This window comes from Cyprinodon variegatus, unplaced genomic scaffold (genome assembly GCF_000732505.1).
Source record: "Cyprinodon variegatus isolate N-32 unplaced genomic scaffold, C_variegatus-1.0 Scaffold228, whole genome shotgun sequence".
Taxonomy (NCBI): domain Eukaryota; kingdom Metazoa; phylum Chordata; class Actinopteri; order Cyprinodontiformes; family Cyprinodontidae; genus Cyprinodon; species Cyprinodon variegatus.
Window position 1 is genome coordinate 1,030,865 of NW_015150681.1, and position 23,263 is coordinate 1,054,127.

Here is a 23,263-nt window from a genome sequence, read left to right on the forward strand (position 1 = left end):
ATCCCAGTCATTTGGATGGTGGGTGTTAGAGACTGCTGCAGCTGCAGAAACAGAGCTCACACACACACACACACACACACACACACACACACACACACACACACACACACACACACACACACCTCCGCCTCCTCCTTTATGTCCTTGCTGCTTCTCTCTGTTGTTTCAGCAAAGCTCTGATTGAAATTGCACATCAACCTTTGTTTAACAGCCACAAGTGGTGCGTTAGATGTGTGAAGCTTTGTTAGCGGGGATCACCTGTCCTTTATATTTGAAGAAGATTTATGACTCTGGGTGTATTCTGAATGCAAACAACTTTATAATTAAGTCTGGATTCTATCTGAGGCCAATTTGCTGATAATATAAAACTTACCGGTCGAATGTTATACGCCAAGAGGACAAACTTCTTGTCTGCAGACACCTGGAATTTAGTTGAGGTCAGATCCTGCAGAGAAAAAAGAAAAAAGGCAGAGTTGAAAGTAACTTAGAAACTTATTATCTTGTTTTCTTTGATAGAAGAAATTAAATTATGATCAGACTGACTGGAAAAAATGGAAAATGGCTTCCTATCCTTCCACTGAGTTTGGAAAATTTTAGGTGAGGTTCTGTTAAAACAGTATGAAAGTTAATATCTTACCTGCATCAGATATTTTGGCATCAGACGCTGAAGCTAACAGATATTACAAGAAGAACCAAACCAATGTGGACTTCTACCTCGTTTAAACAACCAAAAGCTCAAAATGTCCTCATGTTAAACTCAAATCCTACTTTAAGAACCTTCAAACAATTTCAATCTTTTTCCACAGAAACCATGAATTATGAAACATACCATATAACAATAAGCAGTTTACAAAACAAAAGATTATATCTATTTATCTATTCACTCTTTTAACACCATCAATTACTCTTATTTCAAACTTTGTTCTATTTTCCGTAGATTTTTTTGAAGAAAAATAATTGTTGGCAAACTGCTTTCCTCGTCAGCAGAGGGTGGAAGTCTGCTTTGGTCTATTAGTCAAATAGGGACAAGCCGTTAGTTAATCACAGGGTCCAAGCAATCCTGATTCATGCTGAATGAGGATGCCAAGACAGTCATCTACAGCGGGTAAGACATTAACTTAAGCGTTTATCAAATCCTCCCCTTAATTTAAGTGTCAGTCTTGATGAGAACGATCTAAAGAATATGGAGATCGATTTTTCAAATCAATTTACAGGCTTGTAAAACCTCGGTTAAATCCTTTAACAAGTTCTCTTAATAATATAATTCATTAAAAAAACTGTCAGACCCAGACGTCATTCTAAAGCTGCTGCCACATTCTCTTTTCTGCCCATGTCGGCTGATATATCTAAATTCTGGTTTCATGTGGTGCTGAATGTGATGAAATGAAGCCGAATTTTATGCAACACCAAGACTGTCATGTCTATAAGGTAGCTGTGTCATATAGGGGTCTGTATAGTGTGATGGCCAAGGGAAGGAGCAGTAAAAATTTGCATTCAAAAAAGACAAAAAAATCACATACATTTAAATAATGGGTTGAACTAAGGAAGTCTGACTTCCTTCTCCCTATTGACAGATGGTTTTTAAAGATGAGTAGTTGGGATTCCTCTTAAAAAATTCTTATTCTTATAGTATTCTTGTATTGCTATAAAATACAATTTATTAAAGGTATCTGTAGATTAGTCAAACATCCTCAGCATACACAGTGAATGCATTGTGTGATAATATCATTGGGTGTATTGCTGCAGAATATGTATGTGTTTTACTCTTTATACAAACTTTGTAGATGTGTCTGTTTTATCACAGAAGACAAATTACACAAAAAGCAGACGGTGATTTGCTGGATTTATTGCAGACACTGACTCCAAGATTTGTTTAACTTATTGGTTAAATAATTTAAGGAAACATCAAAAAATAATAAAGCATAACTAAAATGGTGACAGTCAAGAAGTGTATTAAATCAACTGCTCAATTAAGATAGTAAATAGCTTATGTTGGAAGTTTCTATCAAGAACCATCATGCTGATTTATAGCTATAAGTAGCTGCTAAGAGTTTCCTGTGCAGAAGAGAAGTGTTAGGTTAACCTGTGCAAAAGAAAATGCAAAATTTTTTATAAAAATGTGGGGGGATAATGTGCCAAGGACCTTCATTTCTCTTTAATTTGTGTTTCCAGCACTGATGACTACTTGGATATTAGTCCACTTGTTGGCTAATGGTTTTCGTAGGCACTGAGGAATCTGGAAATTACTATCCAACAGTAAAAATGTGGATTGTAATTAAAGACATTGTATTTCAGATCTACTTTGAAAGAAATTAATAGAATATTCTCCGACCATGAAGTCTGTTCTTAAACTTAGCACCACTGACTAACTTCTACTTCTGTGACAGCAGCATTTTTGCAGAATATTACACTTGGAAAAAAAAAAAAGCAGAATATGCAACCTTGGACATTGTGTAATTTTGAGAGGCGCCCTTGATCTTTAAAAAAAACGAGAAAGCTGTGGATGTTACTAAGATATAACTGCATATTAACAAAGATAGGTGTACTGAACTGATTTGTTCCAGACTGAATTTAGAAAAAAAAATGAATTTAGAAAAAAAAAAAAGCAATACCAAAAACTGCTTTGCCTTGCACACCTTATGATATGCTTGCAGAAACAGGTCTAAAAAAACAGCAAAGCAATTATATTTTAGTGTTAGAAAGAATGAAAATATCAGGTGATACAAAACTGAAACACAGAAACTGAAACATAAATCAAGTTATAGGTGACAGACAAAACATGGACTATTAAAGGGAAATAAGAGCAATGAAATTAAACTGCCAAATGTAAGAATAGTTATTTCAAGTCACAAAATATATTCAGTTATGTCCTTAAAAAAACATGTCTATATTTATATATATCATCTACAATGTATTGATCAATTTAAAAAGACAAAGAAAGCTCAAAGGTAAGGGGTATAAAACAGGATTCACGAAAGCTTCTCCTAATCTGTTTGTTAGGGTTGCTGGGGTTTTGCTTTTTTTCTGGTGTGAGTGAGCTTTTCTGTCACAGAGAGGATCTTTGCTGGTGGCTGGGTTGATCGGTGTTGTTGCACACCTGAGAACATTACTCAATATAGATGAAAAGGATCATCTCTCTTGCTGGATGTTGCCTCTGATGGTGTTCCAGTAAAAGCCCTAAAACCAGGAATATTTTTCTTGTTGAAATTTGTCTACTAGCAAATATCTTTTAATGTGGACTCTGTTATAGTTCCAGTTAATCAGTGAACCTCAGTCCATCTCCGATCTTAATGGAAAAGGTCTTACATGTCTGCAGCAGTTCTCAGTCTTCATCACCTGCTTCCCAGCACATCTTTTGTAAATACCAACGCTCTCGGAGATACCTCACATTCACCTGGACCTCTAAGGTACAGTCTGCAAACCCCTACAGATCCATACTACCTCCCCTTCATCTCTAAAGTCAGCAAATCAATCAGTCATCAGTTGTTGTCAACCAACTCCTTCCTAATCAGTCTGCTTTCTCCCCTAAATCAAACTAACCCAGAAAGTTCAACTGACTTCCTTCAATTCTCTGCTTCCAAATTATCGCTGCTTTTGTAAGTAAAACATTAAAATTCACTGGGTCTCCATGCGTTTCTGCATGTGGGTAAAAAAAAACTGGATGAACGCATCAGCACCTCTTTGCACACCATCTATAAATATTCAACACCTACCGCCTTTAAAAGTTAAGTATAATATTCGGTATAATGCCACACTTTCCAAATTTGTGTCTGACTCAAACCATCATCATAGGAAATATTCTTTATTCTCATTTGGCTTTTACACATTTATTTGAGCTTGTCCAAGATTAAATGATTTTACAACTAACAGCTTCATAAAAGACTCAAATACACACATCTCAATTTTTTAAAGGGCCTATATAATATAAAATAAAACTCTTAAGCTTTTGACAATGTTATAACACTATTCCTGTATGAGCATTTACCTTAATCAAACTGCATTCGCCGTGTAAGCAACCCTACTTACTCTGATAAGAGAGCGGTGATCTGATGGGGGGTCTGACCACTTATGCTCAAAGTTGAGACAAAGTGCCTCCCAAACTGGTAAGTGACAGCCACTGTTGTTATTGGCTAATGTCTGAGTCAAAAAAACAAACAAAAAGAAATTCCACTGAGAGAGGTCTAAAAATTTGTTTAGTCTTCCTAAGGAAGGGTGTAATGACCTGATATGACATCATCACGCGTACGTCACCCACACAGGGAGACTTGGTGTTGCAGCGAAGGCAAGAAGAAAACAACTAATATTTGTTATCGCAAATGAATACTTAGCACCACATAGTTGTGCATATATATATATATATATTTGAAGTTGAAGGATTTGTAGGTTGTCCTTTTACTCTGTATTGGTTCAGTATCACTGGCAATTAAACCGTCCCACATATGTGCTGTCAATCGCAAATTTCACATAACTAGCTGAGATTAAAATGTTTTTTTGTTTTATCATAATCATATCTTTAAAAAAAGAAAAAAGCCATTTGAGGAACAAAAATCAAAATGTTGCTGTTTCACCTCTGACTCCATTACAGCTCCGTCTCAGCTGAGTAGGGGAGAGTTAATCTATGTTAGAGAAGAGCAATTACCAGCAGTCTGTTCAGCCAGCCGGCCGGTGGATTTACATCAAAAATAAAAAAAGAGACTCTGCAGCTCTGTGCTTGGTTCACAAAATTCACCCTTTATGTTGCCATAAGCCCAAACTAGGCAAGGCACACTAAAGCAGAGACAGAAAAGAGCTCAAAACAGGAGGTTTTTAATGCTATATGTTATATGTATATATGTTCAACCTATTCTCATTATGAGTGCGTATGAAATCGTACGAAAAGTAATTTTGGACGTTTTTTTTTTCGTCTTTTCGTACGATTTCATACGCACTGATAATGAGAATATGTTGATATGTTATTTGAGATGCCTATTTTCTGTACATAGATCCATATGAACACCCTGTATGAACTTATTGTTGCAAACTCACCTGGGTGTAAGATATTGCTGGCTGCTCAGGTGACTAGTATCAGCAGAATTATTTTTTTAAAGAGAGTATTATGGTCAAAGATTTCAATCTTCGTCTCGTTTAAACTCAAAGTCTTTCGGCAGAAGCATTTGACTTTAGCTCTTTTTTCCCCCTTTTTTTATGAAAGCAGGTTAGAATGATATAAAATAGCACTTCAGCAGTTTCCAGCTTAGAATAAGTTTGAACCTTATTAGTTTCTGGCTCATTGTTAAACATTTTAAATTTTCTTTCATTACAGGGTGACAGATATAAGAAAAATTCAGACAAATATCTGAGGGAGAAGTAAAAACTTTGGCTCAGCGTGGGTCCAGAAACACGAGAACCTAATTCATGATATAACAGTTTATTATAAATAAATGTGTTATTATTCATCCTTGAAGAAGAATTGATTTAAAATCACAATTTAAAGCTAAATATTAGATGACAGTTATAAAAGTGTGATTCTGACTACAACTACTAATTTTTTTCCCTTGCAGATAACGATTTATAATCCAATATTCTTTTTTTCTAATCTATGTGCTGTTTTGAATTGTTAATTGAAAATTGACTCAGCCAACCTTCATCTGTGCCTTTTGATATTTAATCATTCATCTTTTTCTCATGGAAGCAGAAGTGAAGATGAGAATCCAGCACCTCAGCACAGGAAAGACCCTTATCATACTGACAACACAACCCCGCTCTCAGCATCCCTGCATTGACCCACATAAGTCTGTTAGTGTAGAGCAGAGGCGGCGCTCAAAATGCTGCCTTCGAATGGGAAGATCTCTTTGAAGGCACACGCTGAGGGCTCACAGAGGAGCCAGATTGGGGGGAAAATATGAGCTGATAGTGCCAACGTGCCAAGTCTTTTTTTGTCTAAAATGTTCCATGTGGTGCAGCAGGCCCCTATAGCATCTGTCTCTCAGTTTTATTTCCATCGACCTGTTTGTTCATTCTGTGAGTTAATATCAGACATGCCGTACTGTAAGCTGTCCTACCAGAGAGCTGTTGTCCAGGAGAGTTGTGGTCTGGTTGCTGTTGAGGGCGAATGTCAGGACATGTCCCTCTCTGGTGTGCAGGACCACTTCGTTATCTGTTATGATTTCAGAGAAGAACATCAGATTTATCTGAGACACGTGCAGAAAATGAACACATAATGCGTGGCTTGAAATATGGATCCTCACCATTCAGCCATGCCGCACAGGGATCATGAACTTTAAACTCTTCGCTCTCAAGGTCCTCCATGGTCACATGGGAGCGGAGTAACAAGTGAGAATCGTCTTTAAAGGCAGAAAGACAGAACAAACTATGATAGAAGAGCTTATTTACATAAAAAAACAGGGCTTGGCCCACTTTCTAGCATCATGCTGAGTTCATCGCTTCAGCATGAGGAATGGTTAAGCTGCAATTAATTCATCTTTCAGGAACAAATCAGTCTCATTATTCATTAAAAATATATCTGCAGGATGATTTTTTTTTTACCACAGATAAAATAAACATAACGACAGTGTTTGTCTGTTCATTTTTTAGTGTTCATTTAGAACCAATTAAAAGGTGCCCGTCAATTAAAGAATGCAATACAAATCAACAAAAACCAGTGGGGAAAAAACACGCAAACAAAGATGTAAACAAAGACCCAAACCAACCTCTAATCAACTACACAGAATAAAGGAAACAAGTGTTTCCAATATTAGTGCTATGCAAACATGAGTAACTTGTTTATTGAGGAAAAAAACTTTCCATCTCAACCTGATCCCTATGAGAAAATCTAATCACCTTCTTGTTAAATTATGAATGGGCTGTAATTTTTCTTTTTCTTTTTTGTTTAAAAGCTGAGTTCTGAGTTCACAGATCCAGGTTTTCTCAGTTATAGTGCTGCACCTTTTAGAAATGTGAATCCTTATTCCACCTGAGGCATTACAACATTATATTCTAATTATACTGCCACCTGTAACCAAAACACAGAACAACAGCACTCTTCTGCTTGTTCTTGACGCTTAGACTTAGGCCTAGACAACTTTTATTGTTATTGTGTATACACAGTGTGTGCACAAAATAAAATTTGGTTTTGTACAGCATCATAACATTTCCATTTTTTAAAGTTCAGCAGTGATCAAATGTAAACAGTGTGGGCTGAAAACCTCGCGCTTGCGCTCGTATTTGACAAGGTTTTTTTTTTTCCTTTATTACCTTACTTGGATTTTTCCTTTACGTCTGAGTTGAACTGAGTTGATACCACTTCTGAGTATCCAGAAAATCCATCTTAAATATAACGCTTTAATTGTGAAATTAGCCGACATCGGTGCTGAACTACTGAGGAGTCTGCTCATCAAACGGTGTTTTAGTTGTAAAATATAAAATGAAAATATATTTTAAGTAAACAATTATATACTGTCTCTTTAATTGATCAAAACACTAGAACATGACTGCATACTGAGGAGGTAATTCACCCATTTGATTTAGGCATGGAAACAGAGTTGCATCTAAAATGTGCAGGACCCTGGACATCAAGGATCAGAATCATCGTTAATTTTTTCTCTGAATCACTAATACATCCCTGGTGTGTGCTACCTGTTATGAAGCAACATCTGCTTCATAACGGGTAGCACACACCAGGGGTAATTTAGAGGAATCCAACAGACTGGAAACTCCCTAGATATATATATTGTCATGTAATTACTTCATATTTATATTTATTTATACACAAATATCTAAGTAAGTATATAAATTTTTTACGACATTAATTTCTTAGGTTATACTTTATTATTATTATGTATACTTGGGTAATATACAATTTTTTTATTTATATAATGGAAGGTTTATTTATGTACTTGTGAATTTTACAATTCACTGGCATTGAATAAACCAATATTCTCCTTTTACCCCGAAATCCCAAATCCTCCATCTCCGCCCAGCAGCATCCAGACCTCCTGCCGCAAACCAAAGCCTACAGCCTCCCCTGTTCCTCCCGTATTGCTGCGCTCAGACTTATCCTCGGAGCTTCAGGAGAGCATGTGCTATATTATCATTAAATTCATTGGAGCAAAACATGCAGAAATTAACGCTTAATTTAATAATGACATATTAAAAAAATCCCCATCAGCATCCAGAATCTGATGGAGATGAGAAATCTGCTTCCTGGTCTGTTGAAGTACCAATAGTTTGCATCCAATCTTTTAAATAAACTGTGTTATTTTTTTGAAGTATATAAGAATTATGCTCTAATTTGTAGTTACCGATCTGTTGTTACTATATTTTAATTTGACAACCCAGATCTTCTCGCCGTTCTTTTTCCTGTTTGGTGCGATTGCAAAAGCGGATCTTGACCTGGCCAGACCGGAGCGGAGCCTGAATATTTTGAGTATGTTTGGCTCAACCTGCTGTGTAGCAGGATTCTCCACCACGAACAGAATCAAAAATAAATATGGATCCAGGCTCACGAATGAGCACTTTGACATGTACTTGAGAATGGCTTTGTCTCCATTCAAACCCAGGTTTAAAGCCTTGCAGGGCAGCCTAAAGCCCGCTGCTCTCATTAAGCCAGAAAAAAGGAAGAAAAACAACAAACGGTCAGTTCAGGTGTTTTATAAACTACGTGAAACAGGAAATTGTCTAAATACCAAACTGATAGATTGTTGTTCTCTACTTCAAAAAACACTTTAGATTTTAAAACGGAAACATTTTCATTTTAAAATCATAAACACATCATTTTATTTCAGTGTTAAATTGTGTTTAAAGTAACAGATTATAATTAAAAATGTCTCCGGACCTTTACTGGTTGATGATTTTGTTTATTCGCCCCGCTGATTTTTAATTGGTTACCCCTGATTTAAAGGTTATAAATATTTATTTCACGTCATGTGCGCCATCCAATGCAGATCATTGGTGCCATCCACATCTAGTGAAAACTAGTGTAATTGGATGAATCATATAACGCAAACACTCATTGGTTAGGTAAAGGAAATCATCAGAAGCAATCAGGTGTTCTTCAAACTGCAAACGCAAATTATCTATGTCATGCTACAATTTAGGATTCAGAAAAAAGATGTTGAAATGTCTGAAAGGTCAGACACAGGCGAGAGCGTATCGGGAGACGGAGACCAACAAGACCTCCCTTATCCCTGGCCCTATCTCAAAGAATTTTTGGAAATGGTCGAAAAATTGAGCTTTCAATTCATATAGTGGCTTCTGGCTGTTTCTTTTTTTAAAGGTTACTTTACACTTTTATACTTTAAGTAGTTTTTGGAGCACATACTTTTTCATTTTTACTTGAGTAAAGAGGTTAAGTTGACACTTCAACTTTTACCAGAGTGTTTTGAAACAGCAGTATCTGTACTTCTACTAAGTAACAAATGTGTGTACTTTTGACACCACTGCAAAAGAAGTGTGCATTTAAAGTACACCTGCAGCAAAAAGTTCAGCATTCTGGAGGAGGTTTTCAGAGAAGACAGAAAAGATGCCGCTTTCAAGTTTGTCCTTCAAACCTGAGCATGTAGAGAATAACTTAGCAAAAGAAAACAGGCGCCCTCCAGCTTCTAGTCTTTCTCTATAGCATACTAATTAACACCTTATATCTTGTTTGTTTAATCATTGCTAAAGCCAAAGTCCCAGCTTATGGGGGTTTTATAATCTCTCAGAGACTTTGTGGCTAGGAGCAGTAACTTCTTGGAGTCTGCCCTGGTTGCTTGGCAACTGCTACAAGACAAAGAGTCAAAAAGCTTTTTTCAACCTCTCAAAAAGGCTGAACTGTTTTATTTATGCTGTGGTTCTTGTAAAGATTAAACAAATATGCATCAAAAGGATGGGCCAGTAGGTAGACCTTTTTAGCTTCAGAACATAGCCCCATTAGTTCTTCCTCCTATTTTACTCTGTAGGCTAAATTTGTTGCAGACTAATGGCTGCACACATGAATGAAATTGGTCCTTTCATGTAACTTTCAAACCTTTGGATCCAAATCCATCTTTTCCATTTTGATTCTCTACCTTTCCTCCTCTTCTTTACCACCTTTTTGTCTTACCAGGAGTGAGGATGACGACGGAAAGGATGACCAGAGACATAACCCCCAGGATCACCACCATGGCGATCCCGATGCCCTTCCAGTTCCGCGGGGGACCGTCTGAACTGCCCAGGTCCTGATGCGAGAGATAAAACAAACGCAGTGATGAACGTGAGCCAGGCTATAAGGAGAGGACATTAGTGCTGCTTCATTTCCACCGTCAGACAAATTGGTTTGTTGAGCCACGGGGGACAGAGACCAATCTGCAGCATTAGTTAGACTTCAACAAATTGCACAAGTTTTCAACTGGAGAAATGAAACTGTTGCTTTTAGGAAAGCAGGTTTTAATGAGTCTAGAAAATAAAAGCTTTTTCTTTCTTTTTCCTTTGCTTTATTTCAATAATGCACAATTTTCTTAAATGCAGTTTATTATGTACAGTTTAAACAGGGCTATGGCGAAATTTGTTCCCTGAAAATTACAGTAAAGATTTTTTTTATATTTGTTCGTAATTTTTATTGTAAGTGAAACATTATTCTATATTCATATTCAACAAAATGTTTTGCATTTTAACAGGCTTTCCCCAACATAGTTCAACGTGACTCATTATAAAAAAATCCAAGAACAAATCCATCCAAAAATTTAAACATGTGGAATGTGTAAACATTTTACAGAAAAAAAAACTGTTAAATCAGAAAAAAATATTTTAAAATGCGAACTATTTGCAATATTTAATCGCCTACAATGACAAGATAAATGATTTATCAGTTATCAGGCTCCTCTTCTATGGAACAAACTACCAGTTTTAGTCATTGAGACAGACACCCTGTTTACTTTTGAGGCAAGGCTTAAAACCCTGCTTTCTGATAAAGCTTATATCAAGGTTGGCTCAGGTTATCCTGAGCTATCTCTATTGTTATGCTGATATAGGCTTGGACTGCCGGAGGACATAGGAACCCCTTTTGATCATTCTGCTTCATTCATCTCTATTCTCCCATTCTGCAGTATTTGTTATTTCAATCTCTCACATTATGCTCACTCTGCTTTTTCTCATTATAGTAGCTTCATCTGGTCTATTCCTGTTTGACGTGACTCCATCCCAGAGAGAAATATAGTCAATAGTTTTGGCTGATCCTGACTATTGGCTCTAATTTTTGTTAATTTAATCTGTGAGGAACAGCAGCGGTTGTTTGATGGCTGCAGGCGTGTGAAGACGAGGTACAATAACTATTAATCTCATTCCTCCAGTAGAGGTAAATCAAAATGATCTCGTTCTAAAGTGTAATTTTAATTTCAGTAAAAATTTAAAGAACAACAAATAAAAGTCTTGAATAAGCTTAACATGAGCATTTTGACATTGTCTGAATGAGCTTGGTGTTTAACTTTCACCCAGAGGTAGGTCCAATGTTCTCAGTTGGGAATCAGGCACCTTCCCCAGAAGAGGAAGGGAATACGGCCCAGTCGGCTGCCCAGGTGAGATGTGCTGAGAAGCACCAACTACTTGTGTTCTGGCAGGCTTTATGCGTAGGGTTGCCAGATAATGTAACATATATCCCCCACACTCAAAAAAAACAAGAGATTGGTGGGAGAAATTACAGGTCGGGAGTATGGAGGAAGATATAATTAAAAATGTGTGTCTCTTGCGTAAATCTGGAGCAACTGGTAAGTATGGTGATTTTCTATATTTTGTCTTTGGATATGTTTTTATCTGTAGACCTAGAATCTTATGCAATTTACTTGCATTAGCGAATCGTTTTACATCTACTTTAGGTAGATATAAAAGGTTCAAGGGGGTGAGTTTGTATTCATGTTTGTTTAAAAATTGAAGAAACAATAAGAAGTGTGAAAAGACTTGATCCCTTTTGGACTTAAAGCTCAGGTGACATCAAAAACTCTGCCTTTGTCATTTGTGAGATCTATGTTTTCAACTCTATTTTGAACTTTATGAGCCATGTACTCCACAGGAGCAGACCTCTAACATGCCTTTGAATCTGCTCTGTGCTGAGCAGCTCTGCAGATGCACAGTTTCATTGTCTTTGTTTCTTTCTCCATTTTGATCCTTTTAGGGAATGTTTTACACATGCTGGGCTTCATTCAAACCTGTACCAACAAACTAGAGCTATAGTGAACAATTTTAGTTTTGTTTTATGGGGAAATAAATTAAATTTGAGGGACTGTGCAACTCAGTAAAGCTCCAGATGTCTGTTGTGCAGCCTCTCTGTAAAGCAGGCAGTAGTTCCTGTTGTCTGTTACAATGAATTTTAGCTTTTTCCACACCTGGGCTCAGTTTTGGATTGTCATATTATTATTTCCATTTTATTCAATGCAAGTTAATTTTTAATGTGTTTAGTCAGCCTGTTTGTACTGTTTCTAGTTCAACAGGTTATCAATCTTTTAATCTACAAACTCATATCGAAAAAATTATTCACTAACCATCATCTGCTGTTAAGCAAATGTAATCTAGACATTTCTCTAAAATTAAAATTATAAATTTTGTATTAATCGTATTTAAATCATCCATTATCTATTTCTTACTAGTCTTTGCAAGTTTGAGGAAAAGGCTGATGCCTATCTACAACAGTTAGCAAGGGGTAGGATATACCATGGACACAAACACTCACTAACTAAAGAAAAACCAATGAACAATTTTGAAGGATGCCAATGTTCCCAGAAAGAACCAATATATGCACTGTGAGAACATATAAACTCCATGCTGAAATACTCTAGGCCTGATCCGAACTCAGGACATTTTCGCAAGGCAGTGCAACTGCATGGTTGCTGCAGAGTGACACGACTAGACTCCTCTTAACTGCTTACAAAAAAAAACTACAAACCTTATAAAATAATTAAAATTGGAATAATATTTTTCATTTCATGCCAAGGAGGGAAAACTCCACTCTTCCATTTTTTCCCAAAGAGAGGAGGAAATTTACTGAGAGAAAAAAATGAACTCATCCTTAATGAAGTGTGCCTAATATCATAAGAAACAATTTCTATAATAGAAAAACTGTTAACATGTCTCATAAATCCAGATAGAAAGATAAAGAGATTCTGATTGCCTTTCCTCTTTGACATGGAGACTATTTTGCTCTCAGATTTGAGGAGCTCATCAGTTTTGTTGAAGCTGATTAGAAGGCAAGACTCTCAAACTCCAATCCTATGGGGATGCTGTCTGGCTACCTTTAGTGCACCTAAATTAAATCTGAAATGACCTCCTTAACAAACAGCCAAGTACATATCCCTTTCTATAAGCTGATTATTTGATTCAGGTGGGCTAAGGCAGAGACGCATCTGAAAGATGCCCTCGAGGACTGGCGTTTAATATGCCTGCTGTAGGGATATACGTATTTTCCTGTTTCTCTCTTTTTTTCATCTGGTCGATGTCATAATTTGAATACAAAGCAAGAAGAATAGAAGCCTGACAGAAAATGAGTTTAAATTCAAAACACCTACTGGACTTGGTCAGCTTGTTTGAAGCAGTATGTCAAAAAAAGAGCAGACACGAAGCAGAAAGTAAAATGCTGCAAACAGTAAACAAATGAGCTAATGGTGCATCTTTGTAAATCTTTTTCAAATATTTATTCTAATTATCTGTTCATCATTAAGTCATTGTGAAGTTTATCAAATTAAAGTGCCTCTTCATTGTTTGACTGAGCCATCTGTTCTCCAATCAGTTTCTGGCTTGCCAGCCTTACTGTTTGACAAAAACCCTACATTCCTTTGCAGGTTGATATTATGTGATGTTTCAGCCAATGTTTATGAGAGAATGCCTTTATTTGTGTTATCAGTTCTGTCTGATTTATATCTTTTGGGCTGACTGGCTGCTTGCCTCTCCTTGCTTTTATAATTAGATGCAGCCAATGCCCCTTCCACTCTACCTCAAAAGGAATTGCTAAATGGAAGGAAAAAAAATTGTTTTTCAATTAAAACATTTTCTCTAAGGGGGAAACAGTGGCGTCGGATGTAGGAGTTTGCCCTGTTTGACGGTTCAAGCCCTGGCTCTTGCTTTCAGTGTCGTCGTGTCCTTGGGCAAGACACTTCACCCGCATTGTCTACTGATGGCGGTCTGAGGGACTGTTGGCACCAATGTAGTTTGCCACCATCAGTGCGTGAGTGAATGACTGAATGTAGTGTAAAGCGTTTTGGTCAAGTCTCCTGACTTGAAAAAGTGCTATATAAGTACAGGCCATTTACCCTTTTATGGCCGTATCAAAATCCTTATATTCTGCAACACTGCAGTGGAAACACTTTTTTGCATCACACGAGTCACGTCATCTGCATCTGGACCTTACTGCCTTGTAAGAAGAAGAATATGAAGAGCAAAAGCAGTTGGACAAGGATGGCTGGCACCTTTTTACGGCTGTGTGTTTATATCCACCACACTGCTATGCTATTTACAAATGTTTACGTGTGGACAAATGTATTAACTTGCATTTCCTTTTTAATGGAAATACATTAACCCTCCTTAAAAATCTCCTTAATCTTGGCTTCAGACTCTGATCACATTCTGGACTGTTTATACCTGCCACCAACATTACAAGTAATGTAAATAACACGTTAGTAACTACTTAATTTTCTTTTCTTTTTTCGAAAAGGTACTCTTAAAAAAACTAATTACTTTTTCCATTTTGGTAGCAGTGCTACCTTAATTGCAATCCAACGCAATGCATTACTACACTTGATCAATAAAAAAGTATTTCATAGGGTGTATTCTCTCTACATTGGGGAGATATTTTTACTGCAGAAAATTTAAATATTAATGTAACAATGATTAATTAATCCACCAAAGTTACTTCTTCCAGTTAAACTAATAATTGTGATAATAAACTAATATTAAAGTTAATTATGTGGCAACAGATAGATCCCCATTCTCTAACTTGAGTTTGTTGCTTTACATTGAGCAAGTCTGCTGCTCACCGCTCTGGAATGCCAGCCTGCATTCACAAACATACTTTACAAACTGTTTTGAAAAACATTTTAAATGCACTCCTTGTCTGGCTGAATCCCAGATTCTTAGAGGTCTTGCTCCTACATTTTGTTTACTTCCGAGACAAAATGTTGAACATTTGTGTGTATTATGTACAACTTGCACTTATTATATTGCTTCCATAAAATACTGCACTAAAATTTGTTGAATGGAGGCAATCAGTCTGCAGCAGAGCTACATTCAGCTCCTTCAGCTTATCTACATCCCATTGATCATATATGCAGGAAAATTTCTTTTACAATGTTTTTTGTATATTAATCTCTTTTCATTAGCTATAAAGCACAATCAACAAAATTAGAGGTACAGTATTAAAGTGGTCATAGAATGATTATACAGGCTATTTTTTGTGCTGGTCCTTAAGGACTCTGAATAGGGTGTGTAAAATTGGTTGGGCTGAAAATGGCGTATTTGCTGTTCTATGAGCCCTAATGTAAGCCTGGTTAAAAGCCCCAGAATTAAACGACAGGTTTTCATCCTTTTATGGTATGCTCATGAATATTTAGATGAGCTGTGCGCTGATTGGTTGGTTTACAACAAGCGAAGCTGCTGAGCAAAGACGCATCATAGCAACAAGCACTCACTCACTGAAACATCAAATTGTTGATATGGTAGGGTGACCAGACATCCTCTTTTTCCTGGACACGTTCTACTTTTCATACCTAAAAAAATGTCAGGATTTCAAAATCGTCTGGGATTTTGATCGACTACAGTGCAGCACATAGTTGAAACAGGGAGCCAGCGGGGGACGGAGTGACCGAACCCGGCCCAGTGACGGTAGCCTGGACAAAGGCGGCTCCATGCTCCATGCATACAGTCACCGGGTCAAGTTTGGTCGCTACGTTCCCAACTGGGGCCCTGACCAGTCCAGTCAGCCGACATGGGCCTCTTAAACAACGCCACCCACCCCACGCCACCCCACCCTCCCATATAAGCAAACATCCCCGAATTGACGTCAATTCAGTGCTACGCTTAAATTCGTCCGTTTTATAGTGGAAATTTAGAATTGTGTGATTTGCATAGAAAGGAGGTGTGGATGCAGTTTAAAGTTCTCTGTCCATTTCACCCACTGAACTATCATTATTATTAAGACAATGTAAACTCGGTTTGCATTCTATGAGCCTTTTAATACTTGCAAAAAATTCCATGTAAAACAGTTTATTTGTATTATGCCAATTTACAACATATCACATCACTTTATAGAGAAAATTCAATCAGATAAAACAGTCACAGTGAAAAGTTTTCTAAGGAAAATCAGCTGACTGTATTGAGTCTTTGATTTTTCAGGACATGCTTCGCTAGGATGAGCATTTAACGACAGAAGATATTCGCTTGCATTGTGTCATTGACTCTAAAGCTCTCAACATATCTTTAGTGAGTTGCACTTTTAATTAAATTACAGAAATAAATAAACCTGCATGTATCTAAAAGGATCAAACACCAGCTTTCAGATATGTTTTTATTTCAAGATTTAAAACAAAATATTTTTTTCCCCTATCAACAGTTAGAAGTTGATCTTGGAGGAAAGTCCCACTTTGACTTGAAAGAAAGTCCGGTTCATCAGGATTTAATCAGAAACTCTTGTGACAATTACATCCAAAGTTGTTAACAAGGCAGTAAAATTAATAAGCATAATAGTTTGCATCAAGATTTGACAAAACCACGGCCTGCCGCAGCAAGCTTAGCCTCAAATCTCTATGTACCATCTGAATGCAACCAAGGGGAACTGATGGAATGAGTCTGCATCAGCATCATTTACAATTAACCACAAGTGTGTGCCATCACCAAACTGTACTCTGCTCCTTCATAATGAGAGGCTTGCTGCGCTGGAGTCACGTGCCTGCTGGAGTGAGAGAGCTCAGGAACAGAGCAGCCATAAAATTCAGCCTTCATTATTGCTGCTTTGTCCTTTGGTATAACTGCACAACCTGGCCCACCTCCGCCTTGAAAAGGGGGGCAGCAGAAGAGAAAAGCATCTATGTGATTCAGTGGTCAGCAGATGGCGGTTCTTCCGTGCTCCCTGGGAGGACACCAACTGTTCTACCTTTTATTTCTTGTCTCATCAGTTTAAAATTCCTATTCAAGAGTTTAATTCTTCCCCCGCAGCCGCATGTCGCCACATCCTTTGAGCACCTTGAATGGAAGTTACCATCACTGACAAAAGATTAAAAACGTGCAATATATGATTGTGAGTTTGAGTGACCAACTAATACACATATGTGCACAAGTGTGAAGTGGACTATTAAGTGATTTTTAAAGTGTATATATATTTTTAAACAAACATCTGAAAAATGTCGCACATTTACAGTATATTTAGAGCCCATGAGTTTAATCTTTGCTGAACCATAATATATGTTATTGAATACAAAGGCTTAAATGATAACGATGTATAAGCAGGCTGGCAAAACAGTTGAGTTCAGCAAAGAGACTGACAAAGAGCAAAATATACAGAGGGGAAAGAGAAGACAATGTTTGGCAAAAAGGTGAAATATACCAATAGATTAGGAGCCCTGGGGGAGAGGAGGAAATGAGCAGGAACAGACGGAGAGAAATGCAGGAGAGAAATCTTACAGAAAATATCAAAATGCACAGAATGATCGACGATTTGGGAACACAGTGGCATTAGAAAGGCAATACTGAGAGAATATAGACAACAAAGAAAGAAACAGAGACCTCTACAGAAATCCCAAAGCTGAAAAACTTCAGGATCATGACATCCACAATTAAAGCGGCTGTCTTTAGGTTATTTGAGTCCTTTCTGACCCAAATTTCTTTGCAAAACAGTTTAAGCTTAGACGAACTAAGGTGCATCTGTAAATATTAGGTCCTGCAAAAGATGATTTATTGGTTTTCTTTTTATTTATTTTATTTTGACCTATCAAAAAATGAATATGTTTTGATGGCTTCCATCTTCAGTTCTGTTGTCCCTCTGTACGGTAAACCTGCACCTGCCAGACTACTGCAGCTTGTAACAGGTTTTCTGTTTTTAGCTCCATCTATCTTAGCGTAACCCATTATACGCTTTCCTGTTCTTGCTAAACAACAGATCCCACTACCCGGTTTCATTGTGGGGATTATATTTTCTTTTTTTTGTGTCCCGTTTTGCCAATATAGCTCTGGGAATGAATGTCCCAGAGCTAGATGATAGCCCAACAGATTTTCTTTCAGAAGCAGAACATTAGGGTTGTTGCCATAAGGTTACGCTATATGAAACTGTAATGGAAATGATTTAGAGAGTAAAACTGTACACAAAGGACACTGAGATGGAAAGAAAGGTGAAAGAAAGATAAGAACTAAGGGGAGAGACAAAGTAAAAGACAGTGAAGATGGCATGAAAAAAGAAAATAAAACAAAGCAAAAATTGGCAACAATGAAGATGTAAAGGGAATTCTGTTTTTATGATTATGTTTAGCACTTTTTTCCCACAAAGCATAGAATCTTGTTGTTAACCTTTATTCCACCCATGAAAGCCATCACTGAGATAAATATTCTGCTTTTTAAAATAAACCTGGCAAACAAAGAGAAACAAAAAATACTTTTATTAGGGATTTCAGTTATGGATTAATGAATTCATCTAAATTCATTGATCTTATCAACTATCGATTTATTGATAAGTGGCCATTTTCTTAAGAACTACATTTTCTATTGTATCAAGAGGACGTTTCCATAACATGAAGGACTACATTTTTTTTTTTTTTTTACAATTTGGAGAAACAAAAACGTTTTATAGTGCCAGATGAAAAACTGTAAGCTTTTAGGTTACTTCCAGCTCTTTCTGTCAACACCTGCTCCAAGTTAATTAACTACTCCAATGATTGTTCCGTATTCCTTTCCTAATTATATATACTGCGTGTTAGAATCACTGCCTCCTCCAATGACCCCGTCTACCTGGACTGGGTCCTTCGAAGGCCGTGAAAATAAGGAGACCTGAAGTGTTTGGATATAAATTTGAACAGGCCCAGTCTTCTCCGACTGACACCGTCCCTCACTCAGCGTACCCTCTGTTGCCTAGCAATCATGACAGTTTATGCAGGCAAAGAATGGATGCCAAACTTCACACTGTTGCGTTGCGTGCTAATTTCATGAGATTCAGCAGAAGTAGCGTCATCTCAGATATCAGATTTATAGTGGACTCACTGCACAGATATTGGAAACTGTGCTTAAATATCAGCCAAACCCATTTACACATTGATGGATAAAACCTTTCAATAAACCAGACATTTCCCACAACATTTCTCACCCATTAACCATTTAAATTAACATTTTTCATTTATTTAAGATGAACCTATTCCCTTACTTGTATTATATTAACCTCTAATTGGGGATATTGTAGTCCATTAGGGATATGCGGCACATGTCCTTCCATCAGGGGAAAAGAAGGCTCCATATGTTGGCCGCGAATGAAGGAGTCTTCAGATTGGAACAGGCCACGGCGTTGTGTTATGCTGTAAATTGCTGACGAATCTGGGCTTCAGCCGCCAGATTCAAACACACTGCTCCTCTGGAGTTAGTCTTTGCTAGGCTGTCTTCATTAGTTCTTTAATCACCTGTGTTGTTCTGCTCTGGTTCCTTTGTTTCTTGGCTGTGTTCGCCATCACAATAAAGCTGTGAAAACCCATCTCTGCCTCCAACTCTTCATTTTTGGTTTATCTACAAAACTTCTACAAATTCTGACAAGCACAGTCTGTAAAATATTACATCAAATTAAATAAAAAAACACTGAAAGTTTAAAGAAATAATCACTAAGACCCGCAATCTAACTCACTCAAGGCGACCAAGCTGTCAAACTGCAGCATTTTGCCGTTTTCTATATTTTGGATACTTTGTGGGCAAAAGACTTTTTTATTGGGTTTGGTGAAAACATTTGGGACATGGAGCAAGTAAGGACTATTGAAACACAGTGGGCTGTTGTTCTTGGCACTTCTCTCAAGGACAAGGACATTTGGCCGGTTCTTTGGTAAATACTTTTTTTCCCTAACCTGTTAGTTCAAGGAAGACATTTGGATCATTTGTGCTGTGCTTTTGAAATTTTCAGATGAGAAATAAAGTAATGAACAATGTAATACCCCAGCACCCCCATAAAAAGAAATAAATAATTGAATAAAAAGCAAGCAAACACAAATGACACAAAGATTTAAAATACTGCAAAATGAAAAGCTGCAATCAAAGAAGAAACACAGCAGCAAAGGGGAAACATGTTGCAAACACAAAACCGGCTGCAAAACCATAAATGAATATGGCATAAAAACACACAATACGTGTGGAAAAAAGCTTCAAGTTGCTAAAAAACAACAAAAACCCACTGCGGGTTATATAAAAGGGACACTAAGAGAAACTACATGAATTAAAAAGTTCCAAAGAAATATATATTTTTGCTAAGGGTCGGATCCAATTCATAGTGATTTCTATGTTCTGGGCCCATATCACTTGTGATTGTCCCCACCTGGTGGTCTAGAGCTCCACAATTACATTTTTCTTAACTCACAATTGTTTTTTTAATACCTGAAGCATTTTTTCTTCATATGACTTTTGTGTGATTGTGTGTTAGTCACATTTACGTTTGCTAGTCTAATTTTTGAGTTTACAGGATGCTTTTAATTTGTTGTGTAATGACGTATTTACACAGCGTTTGCACCCTTCTGCCACTATTGTTCAATCTGCTTTTCCCAAAAAAATCTTTAGAACATTTTATTCTTAAACTTTTATAAATCACTTCATCTTTGAGGTGAAAGAAAGACACCTAACTTCCAGCAGAAAAGAACTCCTGCCAAGACCTCATCTTTTAAAGATTTGCTGCAGCATCAAAACATGTTCAAATTAAAACCACTACAAGCTGCACCTGCAGGGACAAACTATAAGTGATGTTTGAACTCAGTTCAGTCCAAGGCTGGGTGATTGATGTCCAAGAGGGCGTATATGTTAACCGCACAGATGCCCCTCAGGAAAACTCCACATTCCTCCATCTGATAAAGAAATCTAGGGTGTGTGGAGGCTTTGACACAGTCATAATGCAGCTTTGGTGCTTACATTAACAACTCTAAGGCAGAGAAATTAAATTAAAGCAAATTAACATAACATAGTGGTTAAACGCTGCAAACACGCACAGCAAGACTCATGTGTCAATGTATCTGTGCACAATACTAATAAGTTACAAAATTAAGCTTCACCCGATTTCAGGGTCTTGGAGCAAACAGAGACATTTTTACTTAATTACTCACTTGACTGATTTCAGTACGGAGTAGTATCATTTCCATGTCCTCCCTCGTATTATCTGAGAATCCTCCTTTTCAGGAGGGGATACCCGTCTCCTGTTGTTGCCCTGGAGCCCAGACATTACTTCCAATTAAGGTCAAATCACTGAGAAGTCAGTGGAGGAGAATCCTGCCTCCTAGACGAGTAAAGAGTTTTGTCATTCATTCAAATGGGGTATAGATGCGCCAAGTTGGATTCCCCTGAGCGCACATGGGGGGAAGCTGCTTGTACAGCCTGGCTGCTGGTCACGCTGCATTTGGAGAAACTAATGCAGCACGGTTTGCTTGCACAGGTGAGCAGATGACAGGGCTGAGCTGTGTGACACAGTCGGTTTGTTACAGTCAGCCACCTGACGGACAAGGAAAAATATCAATGAGATGTTTCTGCAGAGCCAAATCAAGAGGAAATCCTTTATTACTGGAATATTCATTTCAAGCAGGATGAAGGAGCAATAGAGGGAGTTTAGATAAGGTGTTGGACAAACAGCAAAGGGTGTGCAAATGCTAAACCCTTGATGAATAAATCACCAGAAGGCATCCCCCTGAGAGTTTATTTTTTATTTTTTGAAAAACCAAACAGAACTGAAGGCGGAGAGAGGGTCTTTCATTTGCCAGCAGTGCTGGGGGATTTTAACCCAACCAAATGAGGGAATCAATAAGGTACACCGTTATACAAGGTCCAGAGGGAAACAATTAATAGCAGGAATACAGCCATGAAGGAGACTTTTAGACAGCTACTCTCCCTCCTAAACACTGTTTCTTAAAAAGTACATTCTCTCCCAGAGGATTTACAACAACCTGTCCACCATGCCAACCCCATGATCGTTAAACTCCTGACAAACATGTTTGGTCTTCTAAAAATTGCCCCAGTAAAATTTCAGATGTTCCAACATATCGATTGATTTTGCATTCTACAGAAAACAAGTCACACTGAACATGATTATTCCAATATGGAGAGTGTGCGTGAATCACAAATAGGCTGCGCAGGATTTGGGCAGTGCTTAAAATTCATAAATTAGACTCAGGAGACCTCCTTAACTCCATCGTCTGTGTCTTTGAGGCATCTCATAATAAATCAAATGAAGAAAAATGAGTGAGAGCATGCATGCCGTTGTTGGTTTTGCATACTTTAAAATCTCCTTAAACATGGCTGGTAATTTAAATTATACACAAGACACAGAGATAATGCATTAAAGAAGAACCACTGACATTAAAGTGGGCACTTTATTTGCAGGCAAATATAGGCCTCAATATAACCTAAAGGCTGATTTTAATGATTCATTGTAATAGCTCACAGGGGAAGGATGGGGATTAACAAGGAACCCATATGCATTATCTTGTCAATATTTCTCACTCCCTCAGTAAAAATAATGGTCATTAGAGCGGACTGTAATTTCAGCATGGTTCAAACGTATAGCAACAGAGATGTGATCAGTATTGATTAATATCTTCCACCAATTTAAAGCTATTTCTGTACACCAAAGCACTGCGCTGGAGATATAAAAAGGTAAAGACACCATATGAGACTATAACTAGAGATTTCTTTTTTTTTTTTTTTTCTTAAACCCTCCAGGCTTTTACGAGAAAATGCAGAAAAAAAGAACTTAGTGAAATGAAAGACCGGCTGCTTTATTCTACAGCTGCAAGGCTCCCCTATCTCCTTTTTCATGCTTCTCATCACACACAAGAAAATTGCATCACAAAAGGATCCTGTACTCTCAGTTGCTGCCTTGGGGAACAAGAAGCATCAGGAAAACACGAGGTGGGGGAGCTATACGGGTGACATGATGTAGAGTCAGAGTAAATATGATGAAGAGCACTCTTTTTTTATTTATTTTTTTTTACAGCCCGCTGAGGATCCTCAGAGAGGATTTACCATTAAATAACATGTGCAACGTTAGAATTCAATGCAATTTTAAACACTGAGCGTGAGTTGAGCCTAAACTAAAACAATAACTTCTCTACTATCAAACTGTGCTTCGTTTAGTGTT

At 37.4% G+C, this 23,263-nt stretch overlaps 1 protein-coding gene across 1 annotated transcript in view; it reads right to left on the reverse strand.

The window, feature by feature from the left end:
• Positions 1-23,263, reverse strand: part of LOC107088731 (inactive dipeptidyl peptidase 10-like) — a 57,181-nt gene that overhangs the window by 28,479 nt on the left and 5,439 nt on the right. Inside the window, exons 2-5 of the mRNA XM_015381084.1 lie at positions 10,061-10,175; positions 6,228-6,323; positions 6,042-6,136; positions 374-445 (exon numbers count right to left, since the gene is read on the reverse strand). Of these exons, the coding sequence (XP_015236570.1) occupies positions 374-445; positions 6,042-6,136; positions 6,228-6,323; positions 10,061-10,175 (378 nt within the window). The remainder of the gene's footprint in view (positions 1-373; positions 446-6,041; positions 6,137-6,227; positions 6,324-10,060; positions 10,176-23,263) is intronic.